Below are 18,732 nucleotides of genomic sequence, written 5' to 3' on the forward strand. Positions count from 1 at the left end.
GCACAATGGCCAGCACACACATTTTAATTAAAGGTGTCCTGGTTCTCCAAAACTGGCATTGATTAAATCCTCCACTTGCAGACATCCCAGTGTATGCAACAGCAACATGACAGTGACTTACAATCCTGAGTGGAGATGAATGTAAAGGGCCAATGACTCTTGGGAGTGAATGCATGAGTTGAGCTACATACAGAATCAATCACTCTTGGGAGAACACCAATTTTGTTTAATGTAGTTCAAGGAATGTCATTATCAGTACCCCTAAAGTGTTACACTTTCCAGATTTGGCACAGCGACAGTGAGAATTAAATGTTATCTCATGTGTTTCATCGAGGTGCCTAACTAGACAATAAATATTCACCAATTTTAAGATGCACAATATCAAAGGTGTATAATATAAAATCCAGGAAATTTAAAATTGGACAATCTTTGCAAAGTATGATTTGCAGTTTCAGAAGTTAAGCAAATGCACCTAATTGGGCAGGAAAAAAATAGCACATGAATTGTTTGTTTGATGCTTTTTTTTATTATATCCTGTAGTACACAGGTTCTCGTAATGTCCTAGATGCTTCTGTCACACAACTCAATGCAGAAGGTCCACAATGAACACGACAACAAATGAAATTGTTACAGGCATAATTTTACTACTCTTGCTTATCCACAAGCAAGGTTGAATTTCAGTATTCATTCTTTAAAATATTTGCTGTTTTCATAGTCATAGCCTATGTCACCTGAAGGTACTGTCACTTCAAGACAAGTAAACAAACTGAAACGCAGCAGCTCATTAAACCACATAGGAAACACTTAAACTACTTAACAGGCACACACTCAGGCTAGTAATATTTCAATATAATGAGCTGGTATCATAAGCAGGCCAAAGGCACTGCAATCACGTATGGCATCCATGTAAGATCAGTGGAAGAGTGGGGCATCAAGGCAGGTGGCAACGAATATTCAACAGCTGCTAACAAATCATTCCAGGTCTGGATTATATGTGCTTCACCTTAGTTGATACAGCTGTGCTTGTAGATAACCAATCACAAAGAAAAGATGTGGAATGCATAACCGATTTAAACATCTACTGCAGCAGCTATGTAGTTAGGAGTACACTTGTGCTATAATTCAAAGGACATTCCGAAAGGCCACCATTCTCTTTCAACCCTAATGTGTTACAAGCCTATTCAAACCTATTTTGCGTTACACCACGTAACACAGAATATGCTGCTATGTATCTCTACATGCAAACGCACATGCTTTACTCGATCGCAGGTTCCCAATTCTCCTTTCACAAGGGCTGAGATTCGCACTGACCCTTTCTAGCAGCACACAAGATGTGATGATGGGCACAGGATGACACAACATGGGTGATTCTTACAACATAAATGTTCGGTACTCATGATGATGGTGGAGATGACGCTTGGCAGTGATGCTGCTATGCCTTAGAGCAATCGCTGCTCATCTTCAACTTCTTCAATGGTGCCTCTGTGCTGTCCTCACTGGATTCATCTCGCCTTGCTGAGAGGTCTGTGCGCAAAGTATCAAGAAATATCAAAATCCAGCAACAATGACAAGGTGTGACAGGCACAATGCCACAGAATAAAACATGCCATGGATGTGAAAATCTGAACGCCGGATCAAAAACTACAAAAAGCCCTCATTGCCTAGGCCGAAAGGTTCACTCCTCATGAGGGGCCATCGTAGGACTCGGGCCTGCCAGATCATAACTGAGCAGAATCTCAATAAAGTTGTTACCACCTACCTTATTGCTGATGAAAGACAGAAATTTAGCATCTAATGCCTACAAAACCTCTAGAGCCTTGAAAAGATAAAAGGGTGACAACGATGACATTATAGGCACACAGCGTCAACTTGTTTGCAATCAACTTACACTGTTGATGCTGTGCCTTCAGCACAGCATGTTTCAATCAAGTTTTTTGCCGTGATTCTTCCCAAATAAATGAGATTTCATCAGATTCTCGACTTCAACTAGCCTTAAGCTTACCTTTTCATTCAATATTAACGAGCCTCTGGCACTACTGTGTACAAATCTGACAAATTGAACACAAATTTATAGCATAACAGTTTCTTCACAGCAACACAACTAGAGAATATGTACTACATTGTATTTATGCACTAAAACTTGATCAATTCAAAAATAATAATAGTACTAAAGACTACACTCAAATAAAATCAAGTTAGGAGTAACCGGAACACGACTGGAGCGAAGCTATGGTGTGCTTTGCAAGCTAGGACACTGTGACCACATCTTGCCAGTTTGTGGCCACGGACTGCTGCAGCATTGTTGCAGCACGGAATTTTCCGTCAAATAAACCTGCCATGCCTTACCTCCCTGAGAGTCTGGAAACTGCGTGTCGCTGCTGTTTTCAGTAATGCATGTACTGGATTCTTCTGGTCGTGAATCCCTTAGAACATGACTCTCACCCTGAGAGTCCTGGCTGAACTCTGAGAAACCTACATGTGGGAGAAAAGAAAGGCATTGAAATATTGAAGTTATTGAGCCCTGCCAGTGTTATGTGGTATGCATAGCACATTCTAAACAGTGGCGCACAAGAAATGCTGCAATGGATGCTTCCAAACGTGCAACGTTTCTGAAGTAGTAAATATTCCCATTCTTTGCATGCCCGGAAGAAACAGTTAAACTTACGAGAGTCCAACTCAATTCGGGACTTTTTTTCTTTCCCTGTTTAAATGGATGCCTAGGCTCGAGGTTTTGTAGGCAGTAGAAACTGGCCCCTGTGTCCTGTTACTGGTAGACGGCGCTCATTTCCCGCGCTTCTGGATAGACTGTTATTCAAGATGGCAAACAACAGTGTGAACATCTACGTGGAACAGCGTGTTGTGATGAAGTTTTTAGCGAATGAGGGCATAAAACCTGCTGAAATTTACCGAATACTTCAGGATCAGTATGGTGATGTGACGCTCAGTCGCAGTAAGACATTTTAATGGTGTAAGCGCTTGAAAGATGGCCGTATCTCTATTACTGACGATCCCGATCGTGGTGAATCACAGCCCACAATAGTCATTCCCGAGAACTTTCAGTGCATGGAGCAGCTGATCGTCGATAATCGTCGCATAACCTGTTGTGAAATTGCAAGGGTGTGTAATCTGTCGTTAGGAACAGCGAACACAATAATTCGTGATCATTTCATGTTCCGAAAAATGAGTGCACGCTGGGTCCCAAAGCAGCTGTCTGCTTTTGAGAGACAGAGAAGAGTTGAAGTCTGTAGAGAACAGAAGGAATGCTATGAAAGGGAAGGGCCAGGATTTTCTGAATCGCATCATGACATGTGGCGAAAGATGGGTTCACCATTGCACCCCAGAATCCAAAAGAGCATCGATGCAGTGGAAGCATGCGGAATCACCACCTCCCAGGAAATTTCAAACAGCTGCATCTGCTGGTAAAATGATCGGCAGAGAATCATTCACGTTGATTTTTTAACCTTGGTGTCACTGTCAACAGTGAGTATTACTGCCGTGTTCTGGGTGATGTGCACAAGAGTTTACGGAAGAAACGTCCAGGTTCGATCACAAAGGGTGTGGTCTTTTTGCAAGACCATGCACGACCGCATACCACTCAACGCACATTGCAAACAATCCAGAAACTTGGCTGGCAGATATTACCACAGCTCCTCCTCTATAGTCCTGGCTTAGCACCAAGTGATTTCTACCTGTTTGGGACCCTGAAGGAATTCCTTGGAGGAAGAAATTTCAACACTGAATTGAAGAATGGTGTCCTACAATGGTTCCATCGCAATAAATAAATCTTTCTATGCCGAAGCATTTCAGGCGTTTGTTAAATGCTGAGATAAGTGTATAACTGTACCTGAACGTTATGTGGAAAAATAAATCCACTTTCCAACACTTTGAAGTTTGTTCTTCTATTCGCTTTTAAAAAAAGTCCCGGATTGACTTGAACGACCCTCGTATTATGGGCTGTAGCCAATGACAAGTGTCTTACTCTTGTACTCCCAATTATTATGTTAATGAAAGAGAAAATCTTAGATTTAGATGATCAAGAGGTAGCAGAACTGTAACTGTTGCACAAAATTATTTGTTCAGCTTTTTTAAAAGAGAGTCACGGTAAAGCTACTCAACACTCACCAGTGAAAGATTCCTCCATGCCTTCAGACATGTTTGAATTAGACTTGTCTTTTCCTACCAAGGACTGGGAGTCTGCAAGATAGCGAGAAATCAAAAAGAAAAACCACATAGCAATCAACAGTCAAAGCTGTGAACACTGTTTAACCTCTTCCGTGCCACAAACAAACTGGGTTCGTCAAAGTGCTTCTGGCAAAAATGGCCAAGGACGAGCTCAGTTCATGGAAGGTACTTTTCATTTTTTCAGCAATACCATGGACAAACTGGTCCTGTCTCAGTGCTCGGTCGAGCTTCTGGTAGATTGCAGCACACTATTTGTGGGGCAGCACAAGCAGAAGCGAGTTTATTCTGGTAGAGGAAGCAAAACACGTGGGCAACTAAGAGATTTAAAAATAATTTGGCCATTCTCGGTCAGACTTCGGGACCGCTTGTGGTGTAGCACAGAAACGGTACACAAGTGGCACAGAAGCCCCACAATTTTCATTGTAAATGCATAAACATGTGAAATGTACAGCTACAGGGAAACATTTACAGCAGGGTTCACTGCTGGTCAAGGCAACAGAGGTTTCATCTATGCTTACCGTCATTTTTGATGTCATGCTTGACTGATGTTTCAATGTTTTCTTTGTTACTTGAAGCTGTTGGTACTTTAGTCTTTGCCCTTGCCTGGGTAGCAAAAATAGAACTCTTACGACACCATGTCTACATGTATATTAAATATAATGCTATTTCAGTCAAGGCGGCACACACAAGTACATAAAACATTCTGCGCTATCAATATTTGTAAGTTTCAGATGTCGGTAGCAGCAGCGCAAATTCATTCTCTTGTCAGCAGCGACAGCGCTCCCAAACCAACTTTGCGAGAACCCTTACATGCACAATCACAAGCACAATCTGCAATCCCACCGAAAGCCGAGATTAAATTGTCAGGTACTCCACTAGCTGCACTAGAATAACAACTCGACACCAAAACCACCCTCTTTGATGTCGCTTATTAAAGGAGTAAAGGGTGTTGTTTCTACCAGCTCAAAGTTTTCAGCCTTCTAGACTGACATGCTATAGCCGATCAATTATGTCCCATTCACGTGAACTGTCAATGCGCTGAGGCACCCACTTTTGAATGTGATATCTGCATACCACGTTTCAAATTTGGTTATAGATACCTTCAAACAAGACACTAGAAGAATCAAACAAAACAAAACTTTCTTCGAATTGTCTTCAAATTTCTAAAACAAAACATACGGCATAGCCACAAATTAAGCAAGTTAAGCTTTTGTTATATATTTCCCGACTCTACTTGTTAATGAAATTTTGTCTCCCAAAGTGCATAAACAACTTGTGCAAGCAGTATTTGCATAGCTAGCAGGGTGCTTTCATTAAAATTAGATACATTAAATATGAAGGCACTGTAAATGTGTTTGATGTGCTATGATGTCGTGTAAAGCGCCCAGCCTTGAGAACTTGCAAATCCTGGCCAACAAGGTGCACATTGAAGCTCACAGTGTGACGATTAAATAGCTGCTCATAAGGCACAGCTTGCACTCACATAAGCAGCCAGTAATTCAGTTCTCTGTTTGCATTTGTCCACTGAACAACCCAATGGCTAAACAGATAGCAACTGGAAGTTTTTAAGAACTTCCAATTATGAATAGAAATCTGAATCTAGGTATCTATAGCGTATGAAAGACATTCACATACCTGGTCTGTACTTGGAACTGTAAAACAGAAAACAAAGTTGTAACAGCAGTACATTCTCACATATCCCAACTGTTAAATAAGACTTTCCCCTATCATGGCTTACTTAGTACAATGCTAGAACCTGTTTGTACAACCCTGAAATTTTTTAAAATGAAATCAGATATTTTACAAATTTCAATTACTTCAAATGGTGCTAGGAAGACTAATGAACACTGTGTCATGCCATGACAAGCTTGGCGCTCTGGCATTTTTCAATAAATGAAAAGCCATGATGTAATTTCTATCATCCAAAGCAATCACATTTCGATTACAGCAAATATTTGAATTATAAGCAGAACTTTGGTAAATACGAAGAGGACTTGGACAATGCCGGAACCAAACCATCGTAAGCAGTCTCCATCATGTTCCGACGTATTCTTGATGTTGGCAAGCAACATATTTATAACCTGGAACTTTACTTTCTAAAGAGTAGAAAATTTGCTGCCAAAGCTATCACATCAATCACACTTATTGCATAATTGCTCAGGCTTACACAAAACAAACTCCTTGCAGTTGCTTGTTTGGATAATTCTGTCTTGCACTTGTCCACTTTATATTTAATTGTGTGCCACGTCATACTTCACTTGCAAAGTAAGGGCATCAGCACCTGGCAAACATAAGCTTGGTTCCTGCTGCCTGATAAACGATGGGCAAGGGTTCTTTTTGTTATCTTTTTTGGAGGGGGGGAGCTACCGTTTCAACAGTTACTACCAATATCATGAGCCCAATAAATATTATCGCGTTCAAGATCTTGTTTCTCATTGGCTGCCTCATTCTCCTTAAACAATAGCTTTACACAATAAGAGACTGTTACATTTAGCGCAGCATCCTCACTCTTCTTTGGTGTTTGTCGTCCCTTTTGCAGTCCGTAAGCAGTGCAGTTATGTGCAAGTGCACAAGTACTAAGTTGGCTGCCCTGCAGAGCTTGACAGACCTGCAACAAGTCTAGTCACAGACTACAAACCTTCCTGAAGTGCAAAGCTCTCAGTGTGAAACAATCTGAGGCTCAAAATGCCTTTAGTCTTTTTTTTTTTTTTCCTCTCGTCTCCACGTACTATTCCAAGAAAATGGTGCTGTCGCAGCTTGGCAACACGAGGCAGCTGTTCGCCAGTATGTAGCTGCAGCTATCGTTTCCTTTCAAAGCACCCTCACCATAAGCAGTGGGCAAGGCAACGAGCGATGGTTCAGAGCTCGAATCTGAGGTGAGGTACCACTCCTGTGGATGAATTTCTTTTACGTATGTGGAGCTGTGCAGTGCAGCCAACTTAGATATGTACAGGAGGCCCATTTCTCAGCTTGTGGCTGACATGAAAATTGTTTCATGTCCTCACATTTACTGAGATCAAAAAACAATTTCTTGTTGGGAAAACATGATCGAAATGACATAGCGCAGTCACCCTGCCCCACCAAAATATAGAGAAAACCGACCCATGTTCCTGCAACAGCTCGCATGTGCACAACACATGACCAGTGTTATTTATTTCCGGACAAATCAGGCAAGAAACAGCACTAAATGTGTTGAACAACGCAATGAAAAAATGAAGCTTTGTTGCAAAATTTGAGCACGAACAAAGCAGCAGAATGCACACTCTCATTTGATGTTAGATTAAAAACGCAACTCACTGTACTATGCCACGGCTTGTTTGAGCTGCTGCTAAACAATATACACGCCAAATTTTGGCAGGCATGACATTAACGATAGGTGCAAGCCTTAGGTAGGTCAGCAAGCTACACTCGGGTCATGAGTGATGCGATTGTGTAGGCCTTTGGTTTTCAATGTTGACATTTTTGCGTTGCACCGCCAGTGATATGTTGCCACCGAGCCCAGGGTTCGAGCCCGCGGCCTAAAATTCCGGGAAAGCATGGCTTTCTTTGTTGGCTGATATGTGGTACTCGCCTGGGACCCATTTGTAGATTTTCATGCTCGTGTCTCCTATGGTAACCCATTTCTTTTCCCTGAAAACAATTACACATAAGCAAAGTTCAGTCTTACGCGATCGGTGTGTGTGAACGAGTCACACTGACAGGAAACTTTCTAGCAAATGGCAATGATGAACGTGCAAATGCGTGGGCAACGTAAAAGTTAAAAGGCAACGTAAACGTAAAGAGAAGCAAATGACCTAATCAACATCCATAAAATGCGAATACGGAAGGGACAAACGCTTTTTAAAAGTATCACACGGTAAATCAGCACGGGATTGCAAGCACTGAACAATCGGCCACTGCGCGAAACTAGAAAAGTACGCCCGGGGGTTTGTCTCCCTGCCGATTATCTGTATTTTTTTTTTTTTTTTTTCAAACGTGTTGAGCAAGCGCGTCCGCATAATCATAAGAATGAAGAACACGCTAATGTCATCGAATAAACAAGCGAATTGAAGCAGAGTGGCCTCAGAAGCTGCATTACAAGCCAGGGAACCACGCATGGCTTCATAGCAACCATGTCTGCCGTACAAGGCGTGTATGAATGTGCGGCAGAGAGGTATGTTCGTGAGCTTGTATACACGTTCAGGAATGAGGTTGCAGCGTGAGGCGTCGTAGTTACTATAGCATAGGCGCCGCACGCAGCTTTGGTCAAAGTTCTGCGTGAGCCGACCGCGGCCCACCGAGACGCCGGCAATAATGCGGTATCGATTCCGTACCATTTGCGAACCTTGTCGATGGCTTGCATGACCCTTTTGAAGTCGTCCTTGGCGCGACTGCGCGTCTCGGCGCGCACGGACCTGGACATCATCGTCGTAGCTGCTAACGCGAACGATCACTGGACGCAGACGAAACCGCTCAGCGCCCGAGATGGGTCTGCGCCGGTTTAAAGTGTAATCGGACAAAGGCCGCGCGTCCACCTGCAGCTTCCGCTATCAAGAAACAAATGCAGAGGAAAAACCAGAGTGAATTTACGACAGAGGCGCCACGAGCGGCTGCCTCTGAAATCTTCCAAGATTGTGGTTGTGTAGCCTTTCGAAAGTTTTTAATAACGCAGCTAAAATAAGCGAAATATTATGTTCAATAAAATATAATTAAACTGAAAATTTTAAATGTGTGCAAACATTCTTTTGCATGTTCGCAATGGTGGCGCTATCTGCCGTATTCAAGACGTCCCACTTGATTTCAAGAACTTGTCGGTATTCTAATTTCTTGCACGAATATTATAGGTGTAGAAATGTTGCAGTAAATTCTGTTTTGCTGTGTGCGAGAAAAGTGTTACGTTTTCGGAAGCGCCCTCTAAAGAACAAACTACACGAATCCGTCTGCTAGCTCTCCCACAGAACACCTATACAAACTTAGAGAAGGCAAACTGTACCTTCCACAGTGCTACGGAAATCAGCGTAGCGGTGGCGTCGTGAACTAAAGTATGCGACCACGGGTGGCGCTGTACAACAGGAAACGGAAACGGGGTTTTGCGCAGTTTACCAGGTGTTCTGTGGCTTTACTGGGTTTCTGGCTGCTGCGCCTTGATCGTGCTCTCGCGAGTTTAGTTGCTGTGTGGCAAACGTAACGCCTATATATGTATGTAGGCGCTACGTTTGCCACACAGCAACCAAACTGGCGGGAGCACGATCGAGGCGCAGCAGAATACATGTTGCACTGAGTCATATCGAGTTAAGGCACACCCTCAACTGACTTTTAAGGGCATCCCGAGCGGTTTTTCGTTTATTACGCCGCCGTTACCCCGAGTTGTGCCGCCGCGCTCCAGCTGTTGCATTTCGTGTAGGGCTACTGACAGAATGCGGTTTCCAGGTGGCACGATGGCCTCGACTGGAATAAACGCTCACGACACCAAAGATTGAGTAAGCCTGAAAATATTTTATTTGCAGTTTACAAGTACAACAAAAAGCACACGACTACGCATCCATACAAACGCGGTTACATAGTCAAGAACATAGTCAAGAAATGGCTCATTAATAAGGGTAGCACAAACGCACAAGAAAGAAGACCTAAGCTACAAAACGTATGGTCGGCTGCTAAGTATAATAATTTCCCTGTCACCGCGTGTCACTTTTATACAGCATCTTTACAGCACTACCAGGCCGGGTAGTTTGGCGGAAAGAACGCAACAGCTTACGGCCGTCAGCTGCCTCTTCCTTACGGGTGTCATAATTATCCTAATCTCCGCATCAACGTCGTGCAAGTCCGCATACATGTATCTGAACCATATGTGCCAGCTTAATACATGTGTAGGGAAATTATGATAACCACTGCGTCTTATCAAACGTATTGGTTTTGCAAATGCGCATTACAGCTGACGGAACGACATACTGTAAGTGAAGCACAAGAGAACAAGGACAAAAGGAGGATACAACACTTGAAGAAGAAATGAAGAATTAGTAGGCGTACAGCAAACAAGCGATGACGGAGAACACACAATGATGCATCGGGTGTTCTGTGACATCGGTTTGCGTACTTACGGTTTTATGGAGATCAACGGCATAAAAACGTACCTTCAAGCGTACTCCCTCAACCTCCGCCGCATTCATTATGATAATCAACGCCTAAACAAAATGAGGCACTATTTTTTGCCAAGAGTAGACCTCTTTACAGCAAGTCTATGTAGTGACTCGCAGACGAAACCAGCATGCTTTCGAAAATGTTTTACCGCCGTAGTATTCGAACGCCAACGGCCAGGAAAACACATCGATACCAATAGGCTGTCGGCTGTCGGTGGTTAATCAAGTACAAAAACCTTGACGCTATGACTAAAAAGCAGCTTCAACAATCAAATTTTAAAAAAATCAACTACCTATTTGCCTGAGGTAAAAAAGCATCCTTAGACACCTCGATTGTTTATGTCAATGGTTTGTGTAAAGTAAAAAATTCAGCATGTTCAGCGCCCCTAGCAGAGAAAGCACAAATTAAAGTATTCGATCAAATTACAGTAGCTCCACTTGCGCGCTTACGCTGAAACGCGCCTCGATTGATTTTTCGCCCTCTGTGGCCATTTGTTGAACTTGAGAGTGTGCGGGGCCTGGCTCTCCGCTTAACCAAGCGCTGTCAGCTCCACGGTTCATGTTCACGCCGTCTACGTTTCTTCGCAAGAAGGCAACAAGTCAGCTTCGTGTCTCGAACATGACAGTTGCCAAGATGCGTGCCGAACGGCGTCATAACTGATCATCCAACTTGCGTTTCACCTCAGTTGCCTCAGTCATCAGTCCACCTCAGGCACTGATCGACATACACGTACGCCCACAAAGGAGAGAGAGAGAGGGAGGGGGGGCGGCTTGTGAAAGCTCCAAATGTTTATCAGAGGTTATGAGTCAATGTGCCGCATATGTGATCGAACGGATTAAGGACGTGACCAAGCCTGTCACTAGGCTAATCTTCAGTGGTGTGCGGATACATTTGAACCTTTCAAATAACGAATGAAATAGTGTCCTATTCGAGTCTTTCTTCGAATCGGGTATTCGCTACTCGTAAATACGAATATTTTCCGAATTTTTCGAATATTTCAACATGTCAACGGCGCTCAATTAAGCATGAAATTAAAGCAAAGGCAAAATAAATTTCGTCCCGTGAGCATAGTATGGACCTAGAACTTGAGAACATACGTAGTGGAGCCGCTAGGCTACGTCGACCAGGGAGCCAGAATTCGCACTCTCCGCAGAGTCCTGTTAATGCAAACAAACTGTTAATTGAGCTCCTAATGCTTCGTTTGTGCTTTTAATAAAGGACGCTTCAAAACGCCCAACGTAATAAAAGAAACTTGCTATTGCTGTGAATATCAGGATGTGATAGTTCTATATTAATTGTGAAAACGGCAGTCAATATTTCGAAAAATATTCAAAAAGTACTCGATATTCAATTCGCTTCTGGCGCTATTCAATTTGCGTTCAACCCGGTCTCGAAAATTATTACTCGTACCCCCCAAGTAATCTCAATAAAAAAGACGTGGCCTATCACAGTCGTCCTACCCATGGACTGAGAAGCACTTTATTTACCCGAAAAACAAAAACAAGAATTCAGCGGCGAGCTAGCGGTAAATACGAGAGAAATTCATTAGGATTACATCGCACCGTTTTCGAGGTATATATATATATATATATATATATATAAAGAATATTTTGCGCTTACCGCTGCCAATCTCATATTAGAAACGGCGTTTTCTTTTTCTTTATTTTTATTATTTCCTTCTTTTTTTCTCTCTGTCTCCTTACCGTCTGCTTGCTTGGCCAATCCTCCGTAGTGGGTAAATGTCATTATCTTTTTTTAATGAAAGAGCAAGAAGCAGGCTAACATGGCGCTGAACAGGGCATTTATTGAAATCGTGGTAGGCTTGTATGTGGTAAGTGTGACCCGACGTGGCTGGGTCACTGATACCATGCATGGCGTTCAGCAGCTGCTGGGCACGAGGTCCTACATATTCGATGACCGGCTGCCGCGCTCCGATGGGCGGGTAGAACGCGAGGACTGTAGAACCTTATTTGGGTGCACGTTAATTATTTCCAGGTGGCCAAACCCTATTAGGGACACTCCGCTATACGCTCCCATAGCCAAGCACGTCTTTTTGGACGGTAATTTAACATCAGCGATCGGCCAATCATTATAATTTGGTAAGGTATAGCCGCACCACATTTGTAACGTTCTGTGCGTTATGGGCGAGTGCGAGGCACCGACCAGGCCGACAGGGTGAAGGGCGAAAAACTGCTTGCGTCGACCCTTTATTGCGCTTGCTTATACAGACACGCCAAGAGCAAAGAGGGAAAAAGTGAAGAAAAAGGGCACGGCTCCTGCCGAGTATAAATAATGACGTGGGTTTCGCTGGTAAGCGTACTATAACATCACGATACAACAATGCCAGTGCCGCCGAAGACGTATAGCGGAACCCGTTGCGCCGAAGAAACTTTTTGCTGTGCGTTTCAGAATCACGAGCAAGCACGCATGAGAGAAGTATACGCATACGACAAGCGCTGATTAACGATTGACATTTCGTTCTTTTTATTATTTTTTTTTGCGTACAAGCGAAACGAACATCAACCAAGTCTCGTCGAGCTATCACGTCACTCATTGCGTTTCTAATGACCATTTTTCATGTGCCCCTTTTATCCGCCTTGCGGCGAGTCAGATACGCGTGCGTACACGTGGTCTCTCGATTCCTTGCAGTGTCTGACCTTCGCCGTGCTCGTCGTAGAAGCAACGGTGGCGTTCATAGACGCAGCCAACGTGGATAGATACAGTAAGCACAGCGCCGTATGCACACGTATGCGCGCTCAGCTCAACTCGAATAACTTGTTGCAGCGCGCGCAGTCGTATAAACGGAACGCTAAAGGGACACATTAATACGAAGTATACGGATATGAAAAGTTACGGCGATGAAAATCTCTCGATGGCGGTGTTCAATCTCGGTGCGGGCAGACTGAGCGCTTGCGCGTCCTGTGAAACTGCCAAAGTTAGAACGAGTATAAACGGTGTCGATAACTGTCATTTCTGTTTTGCATTCTATGGCCTCTTGAAGGGCCCCTCGCCAGGCCCCACAAAGGGACCGTCTAGGGAACGTTCTACCACAAGATTTTTTTTTTTTGTAATGCGTGAGCATTAGGAATGTCAAAACTGGAAGTGTATGTGTGTGGAGTGTGGAATGTGGGAAATCGCTCACGTGGTATATGTATATAACACACATATATATAGACATAGAATTACAGGCACAGAAATAGCGCTAAGAACACAAGCGCGGAAAATAACAGGACTTTACTGACGTTTCGCCCGCAACGACTCAAACACTCTGATGAAGGCCGGTACCGCGGCCGAAACTTCAGTTAAGTACTGTTACTTTCCCTACGTGCTTCTATTCTTTGTACATATATATATATATACCATATCATAAGAAGCCAACAAACACTGACGCCAAGGACAACGTAAGGGAAATTACTTGTATACTAAGTGAATTAAGGAAATTACACAGTAATGGAAATGGAAGTGGATGAAAAACAACTTGCCGCAGGTGGGGAGTTGTTTGCCTGGGCACGTTGTTTTTCATCCACTTTCATTTCCATTAATTTGTAATTTCCTTAATTCACTTAGTAAGTACAATTTCCCCTATGTTCTTGGTGTCAATGTTTGTTGGCTTCTTATAGTCGATATGGTTAATATTATTAAAAATCGGGCCCCTCGGTTAACCCCCTTCCTTCTCGTTTACATATATATATATATATATATATATAGGGGTTTTCTTCAAAGTTCAGCACGCTGGACCCGACGTACTCTGACGAAGGCTTCGTACTCTGACGAAGGCTGGTCCACCAGCCGAAAACGTTAAGTAAGAAAAAGAAGTCTCCCAAAAAGTTCGTCGTCTCTTTCCTGCGTATATATATATATATATATATATATATATATATATACGGCTACTTACGGTTGTCTGCTCTGGGCCACCGTCAGTAGTTGCACTTCGCTCCTCGAAGAGAGGCGGCAGAACGCGGTGTTGAGTGAGCTCCTGAACAGCACTTTGCAATGCCTCGATACGCGGTTTCCACCATGGATTCGGACGTTCAAAGAAGTGCGACGTATACAGTGCGAACGCATGTCTCTCGCATTTACCCCTAAACCGCCACAGCTTTTTTTTTTTAATTGGTTAAGTATTAGGGGATTATGTATACGGCAAGAACTAGCGGGAATCCCTCCAGAGGAATGGTGCGCGGGCTTTCGTTTGAAATTTCAGCTGTCTTTCTGCGCCGTGCGGCGGTTTTATAGACTGCAGACAACGTCGCCAAAGCGCGATGTATACATACCGGGCTTGCTTGTTTGCAAAACCCAAACCTGCCGAGTGACCCTTTATGTTGACTTGTGTTCACCACACCTCCCACGAGCGTTTGGACAGACGAGATTGTTTTCGGAAGGGAGCGAAATAATTAAGCTTGGTCGCAGAGAATTCCGCAATGCGCCGCATGCCCACAAGATGGCGGTTGGTGGTGACACAAGATGGCGGTTGGTGGTGACACGCGCAGGACGTCCCTACGTATGGATGACGGGGTCCTTCGAGTGCTTCTTCCACGTTGTCCACCTTGTGCTCATCGTGGCCTGGGCCGCCTGCATGTACAAGGTATACGCAGCTGCTTCCTTCGGTGCTGCACAATTCATTTTTGAATTTGCCCAGTCGAGGTGGTTGTATATGTTCGTTCCTGCCGAGTATGCGTACACCTCTATGGAGTGACGTCCGCCAGGCACAGCGAGCCATCAAACGCTTAGCGACGCATGCAGGCACACAGCGCATGAAAAGTTATCTCACCGCCCCCCCCCCCCTTTCGGCTCCCTTCGTTTGCGAAGCTAGTCTGGCGCCCTGCAGACAATCGAAATGCTCACTGACCCTCCTCAAGAAGGCGCAAACGCGTCATAACGCTTGAATATAGCTGACCTGGCTATCGGTTCTGATCAATTGTGAGACTTAAGCTTCTGCAGTCACCCACTTTAGTTCAGAAATCAAATAACCTTTTTTTTTAACGGTTACACTCTCTGTATAGGCGCCGCGTAGTTCGTGTTTAGATTACCGAATCGAATAACTGATTAGCGACATCGAGAGTCCGCCTGTCATTACGCAGGACAACTACGACGGCATGGCAAACAGCCTGGTGGGCATCTCGGCGCGCGTCATGGGAATTGGCTTGTGCACCACCATCGACCTCGGAAGGATGATGATCGTGCAGGTACGTGCGCGGAATAAAGGACGACCGACCGCTTACATACTTAAAGGGACACTAAAGCGAAACAATAAATCAGTTTAGACTAATAAAGCATTGTTTGAGAACCTTGCAGGCAGTCATTTAAAAAAAAGAAATAGTTTGATGAGAAAAATGAAGGTCCAAGTATCAGTATTTGAATTTCGCGCCGAAACCCCAGCGCCGCTACGTCAGCGTGACGTCAGGAATTCCAAAGTATGTTTTTCGCATTTCGGCCGCGTTGGCTGAATAAAGGTTCCCGAAACTCGCCATGTTTAATATTTGGTTCCTTTAGAACACAATGCGGTCAATCTGTACCGCTATATATAATTAGTAGGCCCTAGAAGATGCCATCAAAAATCCAAGACGTCACAGCCCCCAGGTGCGGGAACTTAAGTAGACGTCGCCACCCGTATTTCGTTCTCGCGCATTTTCTGGCTTACCACACGTCTTATCGTTCTAAGAGTGGTGTTTTTGGTGTTTACTGATGCAGAAGAGATCATTTTTCACTTTAGTGCCCCTTTAACGACTCGCTGCACATCAGGCGGAAGAGATCACCGCGGAGACAGCGCACGGTATACATCCCATTCGTCTCTGGGAAAGGAAATACGTCTTGCAGTGACGACGACCTTGGTGCGGGGGGATGCACTATATCTTGCCCTATACCGGGCTTCGGCCACCTATAGAAGGCATCCCCAAAGGGGTCACCGGACGAGGGTGTATAAAAACACACTTTCATTCGTAATAGTTCGTCCGCCTACTGAAACGCACTTTTCAATCCCCCAAATGGTCACTGCAAGTGGGTGTCGGAACTTCCCGCCTCTTGAAATGCGCCTTTTTAATCCCCGGAGGAGTAAGTGAATACGGGTGCCACAAGCACACCTTCGGTCGTGCCTGTCCTGCACGGATTGGTGAGCAACGCTTTTGGAACGCGGTATAAGAAAACGTCCGCGATCTGTGTAGGCAACGTATGGCCGTGAGAATGCGGTGTCGACTATTTCGGCTGCATGTAACAACGAGCCCGCAGTCTCGCATAAAATATCGTTCGTTCTCTCACGCGGGTTCCGAGCCCCGTCCTTTTATTATGCCCCGACTGTGACGTAAGAGATCCGCGCGACAGCACAGAGACGCCAGCCATTGGGGTGATTGCTCGCGACCATGAGTCATATCACTCCCGAACAAAAAGCTCGCGCGCAAGCAGGCAAAAAAGAAAAAAAAGAAGGAAATGCTTAATTGAGGAGTGATGGGGGAAAGAAAACATTGCGCTCTTTATATCTCTGTTATCATCATAGGTCCTTCTAAAAAAACATCATTCGATAATATGTTTAAAGACATCGCACTCATTCCAGCGTGTTCTAAGGTTTGAAGAAAACGGGTTGCAACGCCCCAACTATCTTCCTCCCCTTCTGTTTGACAAGCCCGCGTTATGATTTCACGCATATATAGTCAATTATTCTATTAGTGTTACTTTGTAGCTGATTTGTCTTTATTTATTTTTTTCACGCAGCCCCCGTACCTCGGTTCCTATTTTCAAAGACAGATCATGCACCGGGAAAAGGCAAGTCGCCACATTTATGGAGATGAAATACTTCTTTTTCCCTTTCTTTAGAGTTCAATCACCCCGGTGGAACTGGTGCCAGGCAAAGATGTCACCTATGTGGCGCGTCGTAATAATAATTTTGTAAGATATATGTAGTATACTCGTGGGCGGATGATAGAGTGGCTCAAGGCATCAAGGCTCGTTGAACATACATAAGTATAAGTACGGAATATTGTGTAAATAATACACCGCAGTAGCAGATACATAGCATGCTATATGTTTACTTAGAAGAGCGCATTTCGATCATGATTTTACCACGGGCATCGTACTGCGTCACAGAACAAACTCGGCAACGTCAAGTCGACACGTTATATGTGTTTGCTAGTTCAAAGACGACCTGAGTGTTATGACGCACGATGAGGATATCTAGTCTGCCAAATGTAGGTTGCACGAAGATAGAAGTACATCCGTGACTCCCTGATTGCCAACTGAAAATGTTTGCCCTACACAGAAGCTCATTCGCAGAACACGGAATTCCCGAACATGTATACACTCTAAAGACAACGGAATGCTGGCAACTCATTTATGCGAAACTCCGTTTTCGTTTCATGTTTGACTCCGTTTTCGAGAGTTATATTACTCCCCGACGGAGTGTCCTTGGGTCCTACCACAGCGAGCATACTCTCATCCGAAGATTTAGGTGTACGTTAAAGAACCCCAGGTGGTCAAAATTTCCGGAGTCCTCCACTACGGCGTGCCTCATAATCAGAAAGTGGTTTTGGCACGTAAAACCCCAAATATTATTATTATTATACTCTCATCCGCGGCTGCAAGAACTCTAGCAAATGGAGTGTTATTCGCGGAAGGGGAGTTGCCAGTACTCCCTTTGATTTCAGAGTGTTTACGCTCTTTAAAGAAGTGTGCACCCTTTTGGGCTTATCTTGCCCTAGAACAATAATCGCCATCTGCCTTGTTTGCGTTTGCTTTCTTGAAAACTACGCGCTCGCCACTTTGATGTCAAGAATGCTATGTCACGCCGATTACGCGCATGCCGTTCGTGACCTGCAAGGAGAAAGAAAAGCGTAGTAGAGGCTCCGACCACCACGGGCGTGTCGGAGAAAGTGTGGCGGAAGTCACGTGCTGTTTTTCGCAAAGGAGCACTGGGACTGGTACCCCAAACGTCAACGTTGCCATAGCAACCGCGCTCCCGAAGCGCTCTCTGCTGCTATAACATAAATTTTTTTTCGGCCCCGTGTCCTTCTTGCAGCACATTCTGTTCGCGAGACAAGCTGGCTTTGGAGCGTGGTGTTCAAGCTTGAAAGTTGTGTTTAGGGTCTATGAGTGCCAGCCAGCAACACAGACACTCAAGTAATTAGGAGCGCGGGTCTTCGTCGTCGTCTTCAACGTGCCAGGGGAAAGCAAAGGAGCGCGTCTGCTTCACCAAAAACTGTTACAGAAGTTTCGTAGGCTTTTTGTTCTGACACGCATCGGCAGCAGACACTTCCGGCGGCTTGTAACAATGCAAGTTCAAAGCTCGAGCCTATCTGCTCCGGCGAGTTGATTGGAGGCGCAGTGGCATATGGCACACCAACATGGCTGCATTTCCAGCTCCAAAAACGTGACGTCAGGGCCTCTCCTATTTTGTTTCTTTCCTCCATGGTGACCTACAAGTGCCGTGCGCGCAGAGTTAAAGAAAGG

At 44.5% G+C, this 18,732-nt stretch overlaps 1 protein-coding gene across 1 annotated transcript; it reads right to left on the minus strand.

Moving 5' to 3' along the window:
• Positions 1–8: 8 nt before the first annotated feature.
• On the minus strand, positions 9–8,746 carry BCL7-like (chromatin remodeling complex subunit BCL7B-like protein). The gene is made up of 7 exons (XM_075685205.1): positions 8,496–8,746; positions 7,754–7,812; positions 5,818–5,834; positions 4,701–4,785; positions 4,123–4,194; positions 2,347–2,472; positions 9–1,524 (listed from the first exon to the last, which is right to left on the minus strand). The coding sequence occupies exons 1-7, from the start codon at positions 8,585–8,587 to the stop codon at positions 1,433–1,435; spliced, it is 543 nt and encodes a 180-aa protein (XP_075541320.1). The 5' UTR covers positions 8,588–8,746; the 3' UTR covers positions 9–1,432.
• Positions 8,747–18,732: the final 9,986 nt, after the last annotated feature.

This window comes from Dermacentor variabilis, chromosome 3, assembly GCF_050947875.1.
Source record: "Dermacentor variabilis isolate Ectoservices chromosome 3, ASM5094787v1, whole genome shotgun sequence".
NCBI classification, from domain to species: Eukaryota; Metazoa; Arthropoda; class Arachnida; order Ixodida; family Ixodidae; genus Dermacentor; species Dermacentor variabilis.

Coding starts and splice junctions, on each gene's coding strand:
- BCL7-like (XM_075685205.1), bottom strand. CDS start 8,587: ATGATGTCCAGGTCCGTGCGCGCCGAGACGCGCAGTCGCGCCAAGGAC. Junction 2,473..4,122: donor CATGGAGGAATCTTTCACTG/GTGAGTGTTGAG, acceptor TCCCACATGTAG/GTTTCTCAGAGTTCAGCCAG. Junction 1,525..2,346: donor GTTTCCAGACTCTCAGGGAG/GTAAGGCATGGC, acceptor CTTTGCGCACAG/ACCTCTCAGCAAGGCGAGAT.